Below are 16,589 nucleotides of genomic sequence, written 5' to 3'. Positions count from 1 at the left end.
CAATGTCTTCTTTCATGACTCTTAAACCATGTGTTAGCGGTGATTAAATTATTCTGTGTGCAAAATTCCGCCAGGCGGTTTCCTCATTCATTCCTTTCCCCCAGTTCACATTCACCTACCATTTTTCCCTCTCTTTCTTTTGATACTATGGAATTCTAGTCCCCCATCACAATTAAATTTTCATATCCCTTAACTACCTAAATACTTTTTTTTATCTCATCATACATTTTTTTTCAATCCGTTAATCGCCGCGGAGCTAGTTGGCATATAAACTTGTACTACTGTGGTTGGTGTGGACTTCGAGTCTGTCTTATACACTTGTGAAAATTGTATTACCAAAAACCACGTTCGAAATGAATCGAAACTTGCAAAACACTGACGATAACTTTGTAGCATCCATTATTCTGTGCTGTGGTCACATCCTGTGGTCCCTAAAACACTCGACGCTGAGTACGGACATTTGCTATCTAGTGGTTCCACACATGAATCAGACTGTCTGAGGAGCATACTCTGTACGATCTAAAAGTCACACATACGCTTTTCCTAGAGACTGATCACCATGACCTGTCCAAATATCTCATATTGTAGCTGTACACATAAACGAAATATACTAGTACTTGGCTTTACATTTCCTTTTAGTTTTAGTTTCATTCATTGAGATCGTTATTAATGCTGATCCTCCTAGTGAACAAAGGCAGCATGTCATTACTATGTACTATTAATCGTTTATTGTTAGAAGGCTATATTGGACATCCCCAGTGTTTGCATTCGGTTGGGTCTTTTTGTTTTAAGCGTTGGAGTTTTCATGAACGTTTATGTATAACTGCCGTATGAGAAGGGAAGCTTCTCAGTTTAGCCAGGGATGACTTACCTCGAGAAGGTGAGTGGCAGCGAGAAGTCTACAGCACTCTGGCGCTCCGGCGTTACCATTAAGAGCGCCAACCCGACGTCTAGATGGCCTTTTACCAGTTGCCCCACGAGGCCTTCCCAAGTGCCGTTCACAAGCCGGTTGCCGAAGAGCTCGTTGCCTTCGAAACTGTACCTGTCCGCAACAGACAAACTCGATGAACCGTAGACACTCGATGCTGTTGCTCTCAGTACCTCTTTACAAGTTCTCTTAGTGCACAACATGAACACACCGATACACCGAATTGAGCGGAATGCCTAAACTAGATACTCCCTCACCTTGCTTATGCATGTTGCACGGAACCAAAGGCAGTTCTATATCTATGGGTGAAAGCGCATACAATGTTGCACTGATCCTTCCGACAGAAGCTGCTGCTTTTGCTCAGACATGTGCCTTCAAGCGATGACGTTTGCAGATGTGCATTTCGTAGTTCCCACGGCTCCCTAACAAAGTGGGTAAGTCGAGAAAGAAGGTATAATATAACAACTCTTCACAAAAAACACGTGTGTGTTTTAACTGACAATATAAATTGAAGCAATGTCTTTTTGATATGAGAAGTAAAGAGCGTCGCAACAGCAAAAACGTGATACAGCATGAAACGATATAGGTTCTACATAAAAAAGAATGTGGGCCGCAGGTAACAGAGAAGGAAATTAAAAAGAAAATTAGAACTCTCCGTTCACAGTACTGCACTGATGCCGCGAAGAGAAATGGTGCACACAATGATGATGTTTACGTACGAAAAGTGTAGGAAAATTTTTGCTACTCGACAGGGCCTCCATGTAAAACGAGTGACCGTAGAACAATGAAATTTTTTCGAAATATTTGTAAGGACATGCGGAAGAGGAAGAAGCATTAAAATTTGTTTCTTTAAAACACATTTTAATTTCCACACGAGAGGGCAGCACTTGTTAATTATGTACCACGTTTACCTTCCAAGTTTAAATGTTGCTCAATGTGACGAGCATCTACTTTCATGACAGCTCTGAATGTGCTAGAGATGCTTTTTCACAACTTTTTGCAGCACTTTTCGAATGGTGTACCATGGAACGTTCAGCAGTCGTGGCAGAAGTCGATTACTGCTTAAAGACCGCACATTACGTCAAGCATTCTCAGCCATGGCATCAGTGATTTCTGCAACTAATGGCTGACGTATTCTACCAGGAGCAGTTCCCAGATCCCAGTTAATTCGAACTTCCGAATCATGTTCTTCGGCCCTGGTGCAGAAAGAGAACCTCTCAGTATTCCTTTCATGAGACGATAGCAGCAGCACCATTGCTGTTGTTTTGATAAATCAGCTTTAAGAGTAAAGGCCTGTTCACCTTTTCCAGACTCATACTGACTGTCTACAAATGTAATGCACAATGACACTTGTGTTTCAACTCTACGTCATGGTAGCAGTACCAGCACCTAACGGCAAATAATGACATTAGCATTGCTAACAGCACAAATCCTGCAGCGCAAAATCTGGGTATCATTCCCATAAAGTTGGGTAACCGTATAATAAATAGTTTTCCTTCTACACTGGCTAAAAAAGCGAAAGAATAATTATAACCACCCTGTAAAGTCTTTTTGACAGACATTATTCACACTTGGCATGGATTCTTAGATTAACCGATAGCTTTGCTTGAAGAATAATTGCTTTCCTCATCAGTGTCCTGTCTCATTAATATCTGTCGCACAGGCTCCAGTAATAATCGATAATTATCTTTGCTGTTTCTCAACTGATTTCGAAACGTGTATTCATCCTTTCATAAAAATTATTTTCGAAGGGAAGTCCGTCTGTTCATCCATTTCTTCACCTCTAATTACCGGTTCCTTCTTTCCGTGTTGCTCACTGCAGGGCATAAAATGCAGCAGCCCCTCAGAAAGCATGGAGTGCTGATTTCCTACAAACACTCGGCGCCGTGATAGCTCGCTCTCTGAGTGCAGCACTGCTGAGTGTTTTCTGGGGTGCCTAATCACTCGCGTCTCTTCCCTTTCACTTAGCATGTAATTTTTGGTACACTTTAAGGAACGCCTTAATGGGCAATAATGCATCATTTTTATTTAAAAGGAGTGATTAAAAACACTTTCTAGCATAGTTCTTCATTTTACTTAATGCACAAATCACAGTAATCGATGTGATTGTATTGAATACTAGAGAAATACAGGGAGAAACCTGGACTATACTGACAAAGTTTTGGCTGTTGTTCACAAATATTTTATGAGTATACTGGTGTAAGGGACCCACTGTCTCCGTGGCTCGTCACATAACAATTGTCGTTAGTCTCAACTTTTACCCTCGTTTACCTATCTGTATTACTTTTAAAATATCTGCACAACAGTGCAAATGTCGACGTTATGTTCCATGTATCTTGTTTGGAAATAAACTTTTTCTGTTCAGTCATAACAAAATGGGCTGTTTCCACAGGCATAGTAACCACATCACAGTATCTTTTAGGATTGCTGTGCTCTGTGTTGTACCTTCTGAGGACTGTATGTTAAAAGGTAACTGGGTTAGCAACTCTAAAAAACTGTAATAAATCGTAATTACATCACTACTCTGTAATGAGCCCTTGGAGACCACTTATCTGTTATGCCGAGATACTCAGTAAATACCCCTAAACAGCCTCCGACATTTTGTCGCTGGAATTCGGGTTCAACCTATATATTACACACCAACAGTAATCACGGATGTTCTCATTTTATTGCATTACACTGTGCATTCCAAAGTTTTGTGCCTGTTTTCTTTCTTTGAATAAGTTCTGTTAGTTGAATTGGACTCCTGGAACCACTCTTTATCTCCTACCAAAAATTTTGGAAGAGGTGAATGGGGAAGAAAAAATAACAAATATCATAAATAGTTACACCAGAATACGAAAGAAACATTCCTACAATCATACTTCCTTTACAATTTGGACCCCTGCCCTTATCGTGACATATTCTTCCTACACAAACCAAAACACTAAATAGGCATCCTACAATTAATATTAGCGAAATCTAAAGTTTCTTAATCTATGCTAAAGGTGAGTTCATTCCTGACATATTTATCGCATTTAAGTGGCATTATTTGTTGTTATTGAGGGACTGCAGACTGATTTTAAAACGCTACTTTAAATAACGTAAAATTTATCCATATAAAAAGTACGTTTTCTCAGAAACCACAGGGAATAAAAATTTGAATAACTATGATTTATAGGTCACACATTGCTAACAACTTTGGCTGAGGGATTTCTAAGAATTTTTATTAATTTTAAAATAATAATTATTTTTGTAGAAGGTGGAAATGAAAATTAAAAAGTATCTACACTTTTCTATGTATCTAAGACTCTAATTTCTTTGAGATGTACAAAATAAGAAAATTCCTTTGTTAAGATGTGCACAATACTTAAATGAGTATAACCTGCAATTTTGAGCAAATTCTGGTAGTAGAAGCTGAGGAAAAGTTCACTTTATTCTTAAAAATTACAGCTTACAGGAAAGAACCATTTAAGTTTTCACGACATCCCAGCTCCATATGATGGATTGCCTGCATGCTCTTGCATCTTATCTTGCAGTTTCCCTTTTTCTGCTTTTCTACGATGTCTTATTCTTGTTTCAAAGTCTCTAATAGTTCCCTCTGTTGTCCTAATCCTTTCTTTATCTAAATTTAACACTTATTTTGACGTGAAACGACCAGCAGTTTGTAGCAGTCTTTTCAGAACCTCATACGTTGCAACATTTCCTTCATTGAACGTTTCATCTGCATCAAAGATAGCAAAATGCAGTGTGCTGATTGACACAAACACTGTGTTTAGAATTATAGCCCAATTGTGCTGTTGATGGACTAGTTAGGATTCTGGGTCTGGTTAGGGTGACGTTTCTACAGTAGGCTTACATCCGACAGATCTCTGAAAGCTGTAGCTGGTTTGTGAATAAATTTCTCACCACTTTGCACTTTGAGTCACTTCCTGGAGGGCACAGGGCATGCATTACACTTCATGAGGTTTGAACAACGGTAATCAGTAGCGTGTACTAGGCTATTTAAACGCACCTTGAAGTAAGACTGACCTCTTCAGTCACACATGGTGGAACGGGCGGGAGGAGAGGGGGGGGGGGGGGGGGAGTGATACAGACGCTGCCATCAGCCATAGCGCCATGTTCAACTTGGTTTGCGCGAACAGGCCGTTATACAGTCGTTCTCAAAGTGAGGGGCGCAGAGAGTAATAGAAGAGACTTTCATTGAAATATTTGCATCTCGTATTATGTAAGAAAAAGACTTGGCTGTACTGTTCGCTCTAGAGAAAGTTAAATTCAATCCAGAGCATTAGCAGTTACAGCTAGAAGCGGATTACCTCGTTTTGAACTAGGGTACTGGCCAGCCCTATAAAACGGACCCGCTTGGTTGTTAGGATTTCTGCTTTCCGTTTTCGAACTACACATAAAAGGACTACTGACAACCAAATCGCTGCTGTTCTTTGTCGTATGTTTCAGCGTGAGATGGAAATAACCCAAGAATTGCAGGTCAGCCAGAAACCGTTGTGTGTTTCTACAGTCTCGAGAGAAACACCGTGAAGGATAAACAGATCCAAGGTGCGTAGTTAAATAAGATGAAACAGCAACTTAATGACGCCCAGTAGATTTTAGGGTTTTCCATTAACGAATGTCTTTGTCTTACCGAACCGGCACTGAAGGTAAATTAAAGATTTGTCTCCACCAGGATCTGACCCTGTCACTATCTTCATAAACCCTGATTTGGAGTCCATTTGGGAACGTACAAAACAATCATGAAAAGAGGGAGCATCTAAATTGGGGGAATTTGAGCTCCAACATAAGTAAATTAGTCGGTCAGTGTCGTGACTGTAGGATGGCTAATCCTAATTCAAATACCCGTCAAGATTCATTACATTACACGCTAGAAGAGAATTTCGCCATTATCTGGGGCCTCTTCCCCGTACAAAAAATGGTAATAGGTATATATTTCTTGTGGTTGATGCATTTACTCGTTTAATTTAGCTAGCCACGAGAAAGATAATGACAATCGGCAATACCATCCGTCATCTGGCAGAAATATTTTCCGTGTTTGCGCTGCTGTAACGACCTGGTAAGCAACAAAGCTCCCACCTTTTTGCCCTTTTCGCCTTAATACTACAGCTTCTCATTTAACAGCTATATAATATTAGCAGCAGACAACCTTTGTAGAGCAAGTCATCAGTACTTTGAACATGGCCCTTATTATTTTTTACGCTGAATATCAGTTAAAGTAGGGCCATTCTATCAAATGGCTTAATTTTGCCTTTAATACTGCAGTTTGTGAAAGGAAAACGTTGATGTTTGCGTATCCTATTAATTCTCCTATAATTAAACTGTGATCGATAAATGGCCTTCTGCTTGAAGATATTCATCACAATGTTGTTAAGGAAATTAAGCAAGCTAAAAAGAACAATGTTCGCTTCACGCTCCAGAAGGAAGGAAGGTTAGGGTTTAACGACCCGTCGACATCGTGGTCACTAGTGACGCAGCGCAACCTCGGAATGTCACAAGGATGGGGAAGGAAATCGACCGTGACCTTTCAAAGGAATCACCACGGTATTTGCCTGGAGTGAATTACGGAAATCACGGAAAAAAGAAATCTGGATGGCTGGACGCGGATTTGAACTGCCATCCTCCCAAATGCGAACCTAATGTGCTAACCACTACGCCATCTCGCTCGCTTCCCCACCTCCCCCCCCCCCCCCCCCCCCCGCCCCAGAAGGAGGCTGCAAGGCATAACACGAGGAGGCACTCTATGTCGTCATAAGCCAGTGACACAGCCTTTTTGAAAAATTTTTGGACACATGGTAATGGTAGTCAGAAGATTTCATCTAAGAGGCTTCCCCCGCTTTGTCGGTTCGTATCATGTCTTAAGGGTTATACCCTCAGTCAACTTTCTTGCCCGGGACAGAGCAGCCAAGAAAAGAGTCAGCTTAAGGTTCAGCTTGTTGACCGGATTACTGAAGGACGTACTATACCTTAATTAAATGTGCACCCCTTCCCCCTCCGGCCCGTCCCCCAAGTTACCTCTACAGGGAGGGGAGGGGGGGGGAGATGCGTTAATACTAATCCACTCGTTAAACTCCTCTGTGCTTCACATCGTAGTGGTGCATTCATCGGTATCCCGCAGCAGGCAGTGTAGCTCTTCACCGAATGGATTTAACTGCACGCGTGCTCAATCGAGAGGGAATGTTTGCTAACTGTTCTACATGGTAACTATGATTTCTCAACGAAAACTGAGGTCCGGTTCCTCAAGTTATGGATGGCGATCATTAGTCGTGAAAAGCGTGCCTATGACATCTGACGAATTTGTGCTTCTCAGTGCCTTTGTGGTTGTAGGTTCGCGTGCTCAGAGTCAGTGCATTCTCATTTCTGCTGCTTTGGTTCGTGAATGCCGAGCTGTTACTATTTAGCATTCAACTAAGGACGGGTGCAGAAAGAAACTGATGGGCACCTGAATTACCAGTGACTAAAGTGCTATTTGTGATTCGCGAACTCTCCTGTTCTTTGAGGGAGGACTTGTTATAAAATTTAATTTCGGTTCTCCCGTGTAATGCTGTCTAGCTTTGATTGCTCACTGTCATATTTGTCTTTGTCCCCAATGTGGATCAGTGTTCCGATTTAGTAGAACAGTCACGAGCTATTATTCCACGTGTAAAAAGGAATACTTTCCAAACGGAAACGCTTTCACTATTTGGTGGAATCGCAGCTGTGTATAATAAAAGGTTTCATCTTTTACAACGGTGTGTTTCCTTTATAAAAGTCCATGTATTAAAATTGTGATGACAAATAAATCTTTTTGAACTGCTTGTACTCTTTTAAACACTCAAGCGTTAAATTGCCACAATTATTTTTTTTTTTTAATTCAAGAATACAGCCGCGCGGGATTAGCCGAGGGGTCTCAGGCGCTGCAGTCATGGACTGTGCGACTGGTCCCGGCGGAGGTTCGAGTCCTCCCTCGGGCATGGGTGTGTGTGTTTGTCCTTAGGATAATTTAGGTTAACTAGTGTGTAAGCTTAGGGTCTGATGACCTTAGCAGTTAAGTCCCATAAGATTTCACACACCTTTTTGAACCAAGATTACAGAACCGAAATGTTAAACATTAAAATCATTCACAGCTAAGACCAGAAAGGGCCATACGATTCGTTTCAGTGTGCGATCAGTAATTCATTTTTGTTGATGTCACCTTGTGAGTACGTAGTTTCAAGTTTTACTGTGTGTGTGTGTTTTGAACTACCTAATCTGAATTGAATGAAATAACCCAGCGATGTCTGGGCTAATCTTAAACTGCCCACTTTCTGTCAACGACTATTTATTAACGATATGTATGTTTTCAGCTCCTTCAGTAATGATTTAATACTGTTAATCCTTCCATTGTTTATGTATGAACTGGGCATTTTATTAACTCATCTATTTAATAATGGAAAATTGTTGTGAAACTTGTAAAGTCTGTAAATATTTATTCTTTCACTGTTATGGGATGTAAAATTCATGTGTGCAAAATTGTAAAATCGCCTTCAAATGTTTGAAAGAATAACTTGAAGAATCATTCTGATTGAACCTTTCATTAACAGCTCGTTGGCGGCTCTTATAACGCTTGATTTCGAAGAAGGCAAAATAATTCTGTATTCATAGAAATATCATCTTTCTTCGGAATTCAGTTGTTCTTTTTCGTCGGTATTCTTCGAATATTGCTGAGGCGAATAAATGTAAATAATCTTCTTTTCCGTCTGGTTGTGTTGAGTTTAGCACCACACCTCTCACACATCCATGCTACCTGCCATTTAAGATTCATCTTAGGATGTGTTTAATAAAGGGATATGGCTATCGCATATTCTTTTGCTTCGTAAGGCCCTTTCTGTCACTTTTCTCACTTTGTGAAATATTGCCCTTTCTTCCTTGGACACACTGTATGCTACCTGAGGAAAAATCTACTCACGTGACGTTAAGTCTATGCGACATAACTTGCCAGACTTCACAAATAAGTCCTCCACAGTGTGTCTTGTTGAAGAAAGTCACTTCTGGCCAGTCCTGAAACCACCGAGAATTGTATTAGACGCCAAGAAATAATACAATTATTGTAAATAGCTATATATCGGATTATTGTCACGCGTATCAAAGGGTATATTACAAATTATGAGACCCGCCACATTCACTGTACAAATCTTCCTTATACAGGGTAGTAATAAACAGTCTGAAAAGCTTATAAGGGTGTTGCAGGGTAGGTTGTGCTGAGAAATAATTATTCAGAAAGAAATTCGATACGTTCCGCCGGTTCCGAGTTAACTGACACTGAAGTTAGCCAATCATGTCTTGCATGCGCCAAGCTAAACGGCCCGCCAGGTGTAGTTAGTGTTGGCTGTTCTGGCAGCGTAGATGATAACGCACGACACTGATCAGCTGTTGGCTCGGATTCGATCCTTACTAATGCCCCACGTCCAATTTTTATATCGCTTACTTGTCCGGTTTTAGGAAACCAATCGACGAGCCGGCCGGTGTGGACGAGAGGTTTCTAGGCGCTTCAGTCCGTAACCGCGCTGTTGCTACGGTCGCAGGTTCGAATCCTGCCTCGCGCATGGATGTGTGTGATGCCCATAGGTTAGTTAGGTTTAAGTAGTTCTAAGTCTAGGGGACTCATGACCTCAGATGTTAAGTCCCACAGTGCTTAGAGCGATTTTTGAACCAATCGAAGAACACATCTCGAGACACTGTCTCTGGTGGGTCGCCAGAATTTGCATACACAGCGCCTGATTGTCTAACTTCAATACTAATTAACTCCGAAATTGCGCAACATATTGAAATTCTATCTTAACAATTATTTCTCAGCACAACCTACCCTGAAATATTCTTACAAGTTTTTCAGATTATTTCTGACCACCCTTTTAAATGTCTGTATGGTATATGGTTCCCAAGAATAACAGTTGGATAGCATCTTAAACTGCTTATTTTCAAATACCGACATGTAAAATAAGAAAGCACAAAAAATACATTTGAAATACCCGCATGTACAACAATAAACTACACAAATACCCACACATAAAGTAAGAAATCACACATCAGCCACAAAAACGTTTAACTACTTACCAAAGTTCATGTACGTGCACATTTGCAGGACAGCTAGACAGCCTGACTATAAGCCAGTGAATATAATGTTATATACTGCTTGTTTCATGTACTAGGAATAACTAGAGTAGTCTTCCTACCTTATGAACGCCAACGGTCTGATGTATTATAATTGGCAGACGCCACTAGAGTTAAAACAATCGAGACGGAATGTGATTCCTGCACTGAATGTCTTCACTTCACACAGTGAACAAGACGATCGAGTGCACTGCACTGACCTACACAGAATTTGAAAATTGAGGAAGAACTCTAAACCCTCAATTGTGTTCTTCCAGTTAAAAGGTGTCCTGCCCTTATTTTTTAGTTGTTGAGAATAGAAAATCTCGATTTATCCTGATTGCATTCCGTACAATTTCATGTGAACTCCTTAAAAGAATATGGCCCAATAAATTACATCAAACGTGCGACGGAAATTTATATAATGATTTCAACACGACGGTCCAGGCAATGGATTATATTAAAAAGTCAGCAATTATTTTTTTATGCTGGCGGTCAGTAATCATGGAGAAGTACACAAAGGGAGAAAATGAAAATCGAATTATGTCCACGAAATAAACATTATTCGCTTGTAAGCCTTGCTTTCTTAAATTGCTCATAAAGTAGCTAAATAAGAAAAAAATCATACTGATGTGATTCCTTAAGATGAGGTGGAATCCCAATAAATATCATTGTCAGCAAGAGTTCTGTACCCCAGAGGAGATAATTCGTTGATTCATTTTAGAATGAAATTAGCTCTTACATTCGGAACATCCAATCATTGATACCGATTAACAAGAAGCTACAGGGGGAAGGTACATATAAATTCGCACACCAACAAGCAATTTCATTACAGTTGTATCAAAGGGGAGCCAGACACTAAGTTCACCGTGCTGGTAAAGATTCTGATAATCCAGACAAGTGTCAACTACCAACATCTCCTCTGACTTGCAAGTATTCGTAATGATGAAGTTACGTAGCAAATAACGGGATGGTACTACTATGGGTAGTGTGTCACTTTAAGTTCGATCTGCGAAAATCATAGAAAAAATGTTAAAAATTAGTACACGAAACTTTGGGTATCTAACCAGCTGTTTGTTCTGTTCAGCTACGAAAGCCCTGATTAATTATTAATATGAGAATTTTATAAGTGAGAGTACACTCATACTTCGAAAAAAAGCAAAAGATCTTAGAAAAATTATCACTTCACACTTCAACAAAGATCATTTATTTTCTTCATGTTTTAATTTAAATAACGCAATGATCACCTACACTGAACTACAAATTAATTGACGGATCTAATCGAAAAGAAACTTATAACAGATGAGCTCGTAAGAGCACGTCTTAATCTTCACGCCGACACAGTGATAACGCTGCCTTCCAACTTGTTCAGCGGGAGCGCAAAAATGTTCTTAAGGAACAGAGAATATTGCACAAACAACAGTATATGGGCATATTAGCGAAAGCCTGAGCGGTGTATGGCAGCAGCACTGACAGCAGGTGGACGTGGGATGCTGTCACTGTGATAATTCAACAAGGCCAGTGCAATACTGCAAGGCAGGTTATTTTTCTGAAACAGTGAACTCAACAGTAATTCGCGGACTTGCGTGGCAAGGAAGAAGGCATATCTCCACACTCTCAGTGGCGGTAGTGTTTTAGGACACGTGACTGGTAATGGCGCATTGCACAACGAGCGCACTGTTGCCGACAGTAAGTACTGGTCATTTCTGTGATGGAATTGGTGCGAATCTCGCTGCCCCACCAGCACGACGGGGCTGTGACGGATGAGGACGCCACATGGACCTGCCAGTGGAAGTCACCGGCTCTATTTCTCATGTCAGATTAGCTACACAGGGCCTTGTTCATGTGTACACAATATTAGAAAAAAATCGAATAAATTAAAATGTAAACATACTCGCACAGTGTCACCTTAATTTTCGCAACACTATGTGTAGTCGTTGTTACATCCTACATTTTGTTTCATACATACGTAATTTCTAGCAGTAAGTATCATTGCGGTGCATGTCACCGTAAATGGAACTTTCATTTCGATTATATAAAACAATTAAGTGTCACTTAACTCCATTGGCCATTTTTGATTTCGGAGACGGCTGTTCATTCTGCACTGCTGGTTCCTTTAGCTTTGAACAGCCCCTATTACAACTGCCTACTTCTAGTTGATACACTATCCCAATAAAATGCGTCATAATTCAACGTTTTTCCATTCTTGAAGGTCAGACATATATTTTTGAGTAAAGTGAATGATGACGTACCGTAATTATCCCCACCGTCATGTTGTATCCCATCAGGTCTTTTCGGCGTATGATGATGGGTTCGTTTCCGCAGATAAACTGTTTACTGGCACGCCATGTGCAGTACTTCTTCATAATGAGCGGATATCCCTTGCCTACCCTGTAAGCTTCCAGTAAGTTGAGTCGGCCCCGAATTGATGGCACCGCGATGTAGAAATTCGAGTTGAACTCAATGTGCAGATCGTGCAACACCAAATCTGGCTTCCTGTCATTCAGCAGCAACAGCCACACGAACTCTGACTGCCGCTTCTCAAACAGATCCTGAGGGGACAAAAATATAAAATTACTAATCAAAGGAAATTACGTTCTGAATTAGATATATTTTTGAAATTAGTTACATTGTCGCAGAAGACGCTAAGTAGCACAGCTGCCATAGTGTAGTGAGTATACTACAAGACTGTTGCGTGCAAGGTCGTCAGTTCAAAACTTAACTGAACTGGAAAATTTTAATTTATATATTCGGCTCGAGTAGATTCTAGAAATATCCACATATGGCAAGAATCATTGTACTGAAATGTTCTGTAGCTGTATATATACCGTATGTGTTCTGGCCGGAGGCACTTCGCTCCGCGCTCTTGTATGTGCAAGTGCAGAATAAACCTTCGTTAAGTGGAGTTTGTGTTCGTCATTCATCTACCAACACCTTCTTCTACGTGACATTATTCTGGTGGAGACGCTGGGTACTGGAACTTGTAATAGCACACATTATCGACGACGCAGTGGCTCCCATCATACCACGACAGAGCCGCCGTTTACGTGGCGAGAAACCCGATTCGAGCCATATTCAACAGATGGCAATCTATCGGAGACAGTAGAAGAAGAGCACGTTACGATGACAGCAACTGTGTGCCACCACATGAGACATCCTTCCGAGTTCTCTGGTGAAGATGGTCAAGATACAAACAAGTGGCTGAAGGTATATGAGCGTAAGGCCAAATTTAACAAAAGGGATGACACCGTGTGTTTGGCTAACGTATTTTTGTACTTGGAGGGCACTGCCAAGCAACGGTATGAGAACAAGGAGGAGAAGTTCACAAGCTGGGAAGTATTCCAGGCGGAACTGCGCAAGTATTTCGGCGACACACAACGACAGAACTGCAAGGATGAAGATAAATTAAAGTGCAGGGCCAGCGCCCACGAGAAACGACAGCATCCTACATTCAAGACGTCTTGAAGCTGTGTAAAATAGTGGACCATAGAATGAAGGAGAAAGATAGGGTTGCACATCTCATGAAGAGTGTTGCTGAAGTCATGTATCAAGCCCCACTCCTGAATGAGGTTTCGACAGCAGACGACTTCATAAAATGGTGCCAGTATATCTAGACAATGCATCAAAAAAGAATTACACGCAAGAAGTCTGAAGGGCTTCCAAACGTCGTATCAATGTCTCTGATGGAGGAAGGAACTGATTTCAACAGTGTTCTTCGTCAGATAGTGACAGAGGAAGTTCAGAAGGTACTTTGATTGCACGGCGAGCAAAACACCGAGACGCTTCAAGCGTCATAAGAGAGGAAGTGGAACAGACATTGAACCCAATCTCTCGTCCTTCATTTCCCTTTCAAACAGTGAAAAAGTCGAGACCTAGGCGAAGTTACGGCCCTACAATGTGGCACGAGGAGCCTGTTTGGGCAGCAAGGAAGACTGACGTCTGGAGGACCCAGGATAACCAACCAGTATGTTTCCACTGAAGACGACGAGGGGGCATGTGGTGCGCTATTATCGAGAAAGGTGGAGGATATTTGATGACGCCCGCGCCAGAAGACAGCACACCGATCTTAGCCGACGCCAACTCCGGTACGACGAATATGAAGTAAAAGTTGTGGTTGCAGGATGACGTAAGTCACCATCGCCGCAAGCTGTCCGCTGGAGAGGACGCTGCCCAACACGTCGATCGAGGTCTCCCTAGCCGTTTAGAAGCTCCAGCCGATCACCTAGGCGCCGGCACCTGGAAAACTAAAGGGTGCAACCTTCCTTGGAGGTGAGGCGGCTGAAGAGAAAAATGCTCCGCCGTCGATCACGACAAAAAAATAGGAAACTACGTCGATATCCTCGTGGATGGCCGACCAGCCCAAGCTCTTGTGGACTCTGGAGCATTATATTCAGTCATTTCGGATAAGTACTGTCACCAGTTGCAGAAAACCGTATTCGTCGACAGCAAAACATCTCTGCTGAAGGTGGCTATTGGCAAATATGTAAAACCTAGGAGGATGTGCCATTCATGTGGGTAGAAGTGGCCATACACAGCCCTTAGAATTCATCATCTTACAAGAGTGTAGTCATGACGTCATTCTCGGATGGGACTTTTTGAAAACTTCTCAGGATATTATAGATTGTGGTCGCTCGAAGATTATGCTAGACGGGATGAGATACTGTGGACAGGAAGATGTGCATCCGAGTGTGTGGAGACTATGTGTGCTGGATGAAGTGATCATTCCTGCAGTCATCGCTAGAAAGGTAACTGTCATGTCCCAAGCCATGCACCAACCCACGGATCTTGTAGTGGAATGTAAGAGAAGCATACCACTGAAGAATAACTTGGTCATCCCAGCCTCTGTCGTCTCGTTTAAGAACACATTCGGTGAATTGTGGATAGTGAACTGTCGCCGAGAACCGCAGATCATTTCAAGACGCATGTGTGTAGCAAACATCGAGCCGTTAATTGCAGAACAGCTGAGCGTCATAGAAACCTCCCATGCCGAGCCTGTGGGCGAAATTGGCGCTACCACTACGAGACAAGATCTTCTAGCTTGACTATTACCAGACCTCATTAAGGAACAACAGAAAAAGCTACTTTCCATTCTTCAAGAGTTTGTAAGTAGGCTGTTTAGGTTTTTTTATTGGTAACGCCACATAGCGCTCTGTATGAAAATCACTGGCTGTGCTGTGTGCAGTCTGTGGCTAGTTTGCATTGTTGTCTGCCATTGTAGTGTTGGGCAGCTGGATGTTTACAGCGCGTAGCGTGGCGCAGTTGGAGGTGAGCCGCCAGCAGTGGTGGATGTGGGGAGAGAAATGGCGGAGTTTTGAAATTTGTAAGACTGGATGTCATGAACTGCTATATATATTATGACTTTTGAACACTATTGAGATTTGCAACACAAATTCTCGACCTGCGAAATTTTTTATATGAGACTGTCACTGAGAGTGCAAACTGCTGCCGTAAATATTTCGGTTAGAAAGCCAGGTCACTTTGACGTAATGCACTATAAGCACCCAGCTGCGTGACAGTCGCCTGGAAAAAAGCCATTAGTGTGTGCCTTTCAGAGGCACAGGTGGAGAAAATAGGAGACCATTAACCTCGCTACTGGCATTCCTTTGTGGAAAGCATCGCAAATATGACACGCTCATTACTTGGAAATATATTGTACTTCCTGATATTCACTGCAATGCCTAATGGAATGATGAGAAATAGTTTATGTTTACACACCTGATTATGACTACTGTCTTTCTAGATGAGAGATTTTTTTACTACTTTTGAAATGCCACATGACTATTGAATGATATTGTTATGCTTTACTTTATATAGTTGGTTATTTCATTTTATATCAGTTTTCCAGCTTTGCTGCAGCATTGGTTTTATAAAATAAAATTTAATGCATTTGCTAATGTGAACACTTTCTGTCAAACAGATCTATTAAATAATTATTTTATGATCCAGCTCTTGGAATGGAAAGAACAATAAGAAGGGACTAATAACAGTAACTGCATATATAATTTTCTTTTCAAGTACTTGGTAATTTTTTGTAGAATTAGTTTTTGTGGTGCACCACTTTAATTACATAGACATTAAGATGTGATTATACATTTCCCTTATCTGCATTGTTGTCTTTAGTGTACTATTTTTTCTGCTTGTGGGTTTGTCATGTTTAGATATAAGTTATTACATTTACTACTACTTGCTTTGCCAATTTCCATTTTTTGTAATTGCTGTTTGTATTAATTGTTTTGTGCTGCTGCATTGCCTCGTCCCTTAGTTTATGTATCTGAGCTCAGTAGATTTAAGTAAGCTTAAGAGGGGTAGACTATATAAGAAACTGACTATGGACAATAGGGAAAGAATGCATTGAGAAGTTATATGAAAAAGATTTGGGCCAAAAGGAGTATTGTACCCTGAGAAATAATTATTTTGAAAGAAATATGAATAGAATACAGCAAGCAGGTATAGATAGGACTTTTTGGGAATAATGATGAATGAAGGGAGATCTCCAAGAAGTAAAGAAAGTTTTGTTTGCAAAATACTGCAGTAAAACAAACCCTGTCCTTTCCTTTTGTATTATTCC

General features: G+C 41.1%; 1 protein-coding gene across 1 annotated transcript in view; it reads right to left on the bottom strand.

The window, feature by feature from the left end:
• LOC124594471 (glutamate receptor 2-like) overlaps positions 1-16,589 on the bottom strand; it is a 94,995-nt gene that overhangs the window by 63,569 nt on the left and 14,837 nt on the right. The window contains exons 2-4 of the mRNA XM_047132847.1: positions 12,274-12,573; positions 8,871-8,932; positions 872-1,042 (exon numbers count right to left, since the gene is read on the bottom strand). Of these exons, the coding sequence (XP_046988803.1) occupies positions 872-1,042; positions 8,871-8,932; positions 12,274-12,573 (533 nt within the window). The remainder of the gene's footprint in view (positions 1-871; positions 1,043-8,870; positions 8,933-12,273; positions 12,574-16,589) is intronic.

This window comes from Schistocerca americana, chromosome 2 (genome assembly GCF_021461395.2).
Source record: "Schistocerca americana isolate TAMUIC-IGC-003095 chromosome 2, iqSchAmer2.1, whole genome shotgun sequence".
Taxonomy (NCBI): Eukaryota; Metazoa; Arthropoda; class Insecta; order Orthoptera; family Acrididae; genus Schistocerca; species Schistocerca americana.
Note: the sequence above shows the minus strand (reverse complement) of the source record. Positions and strands in the feature narration are given on the sequence as shown.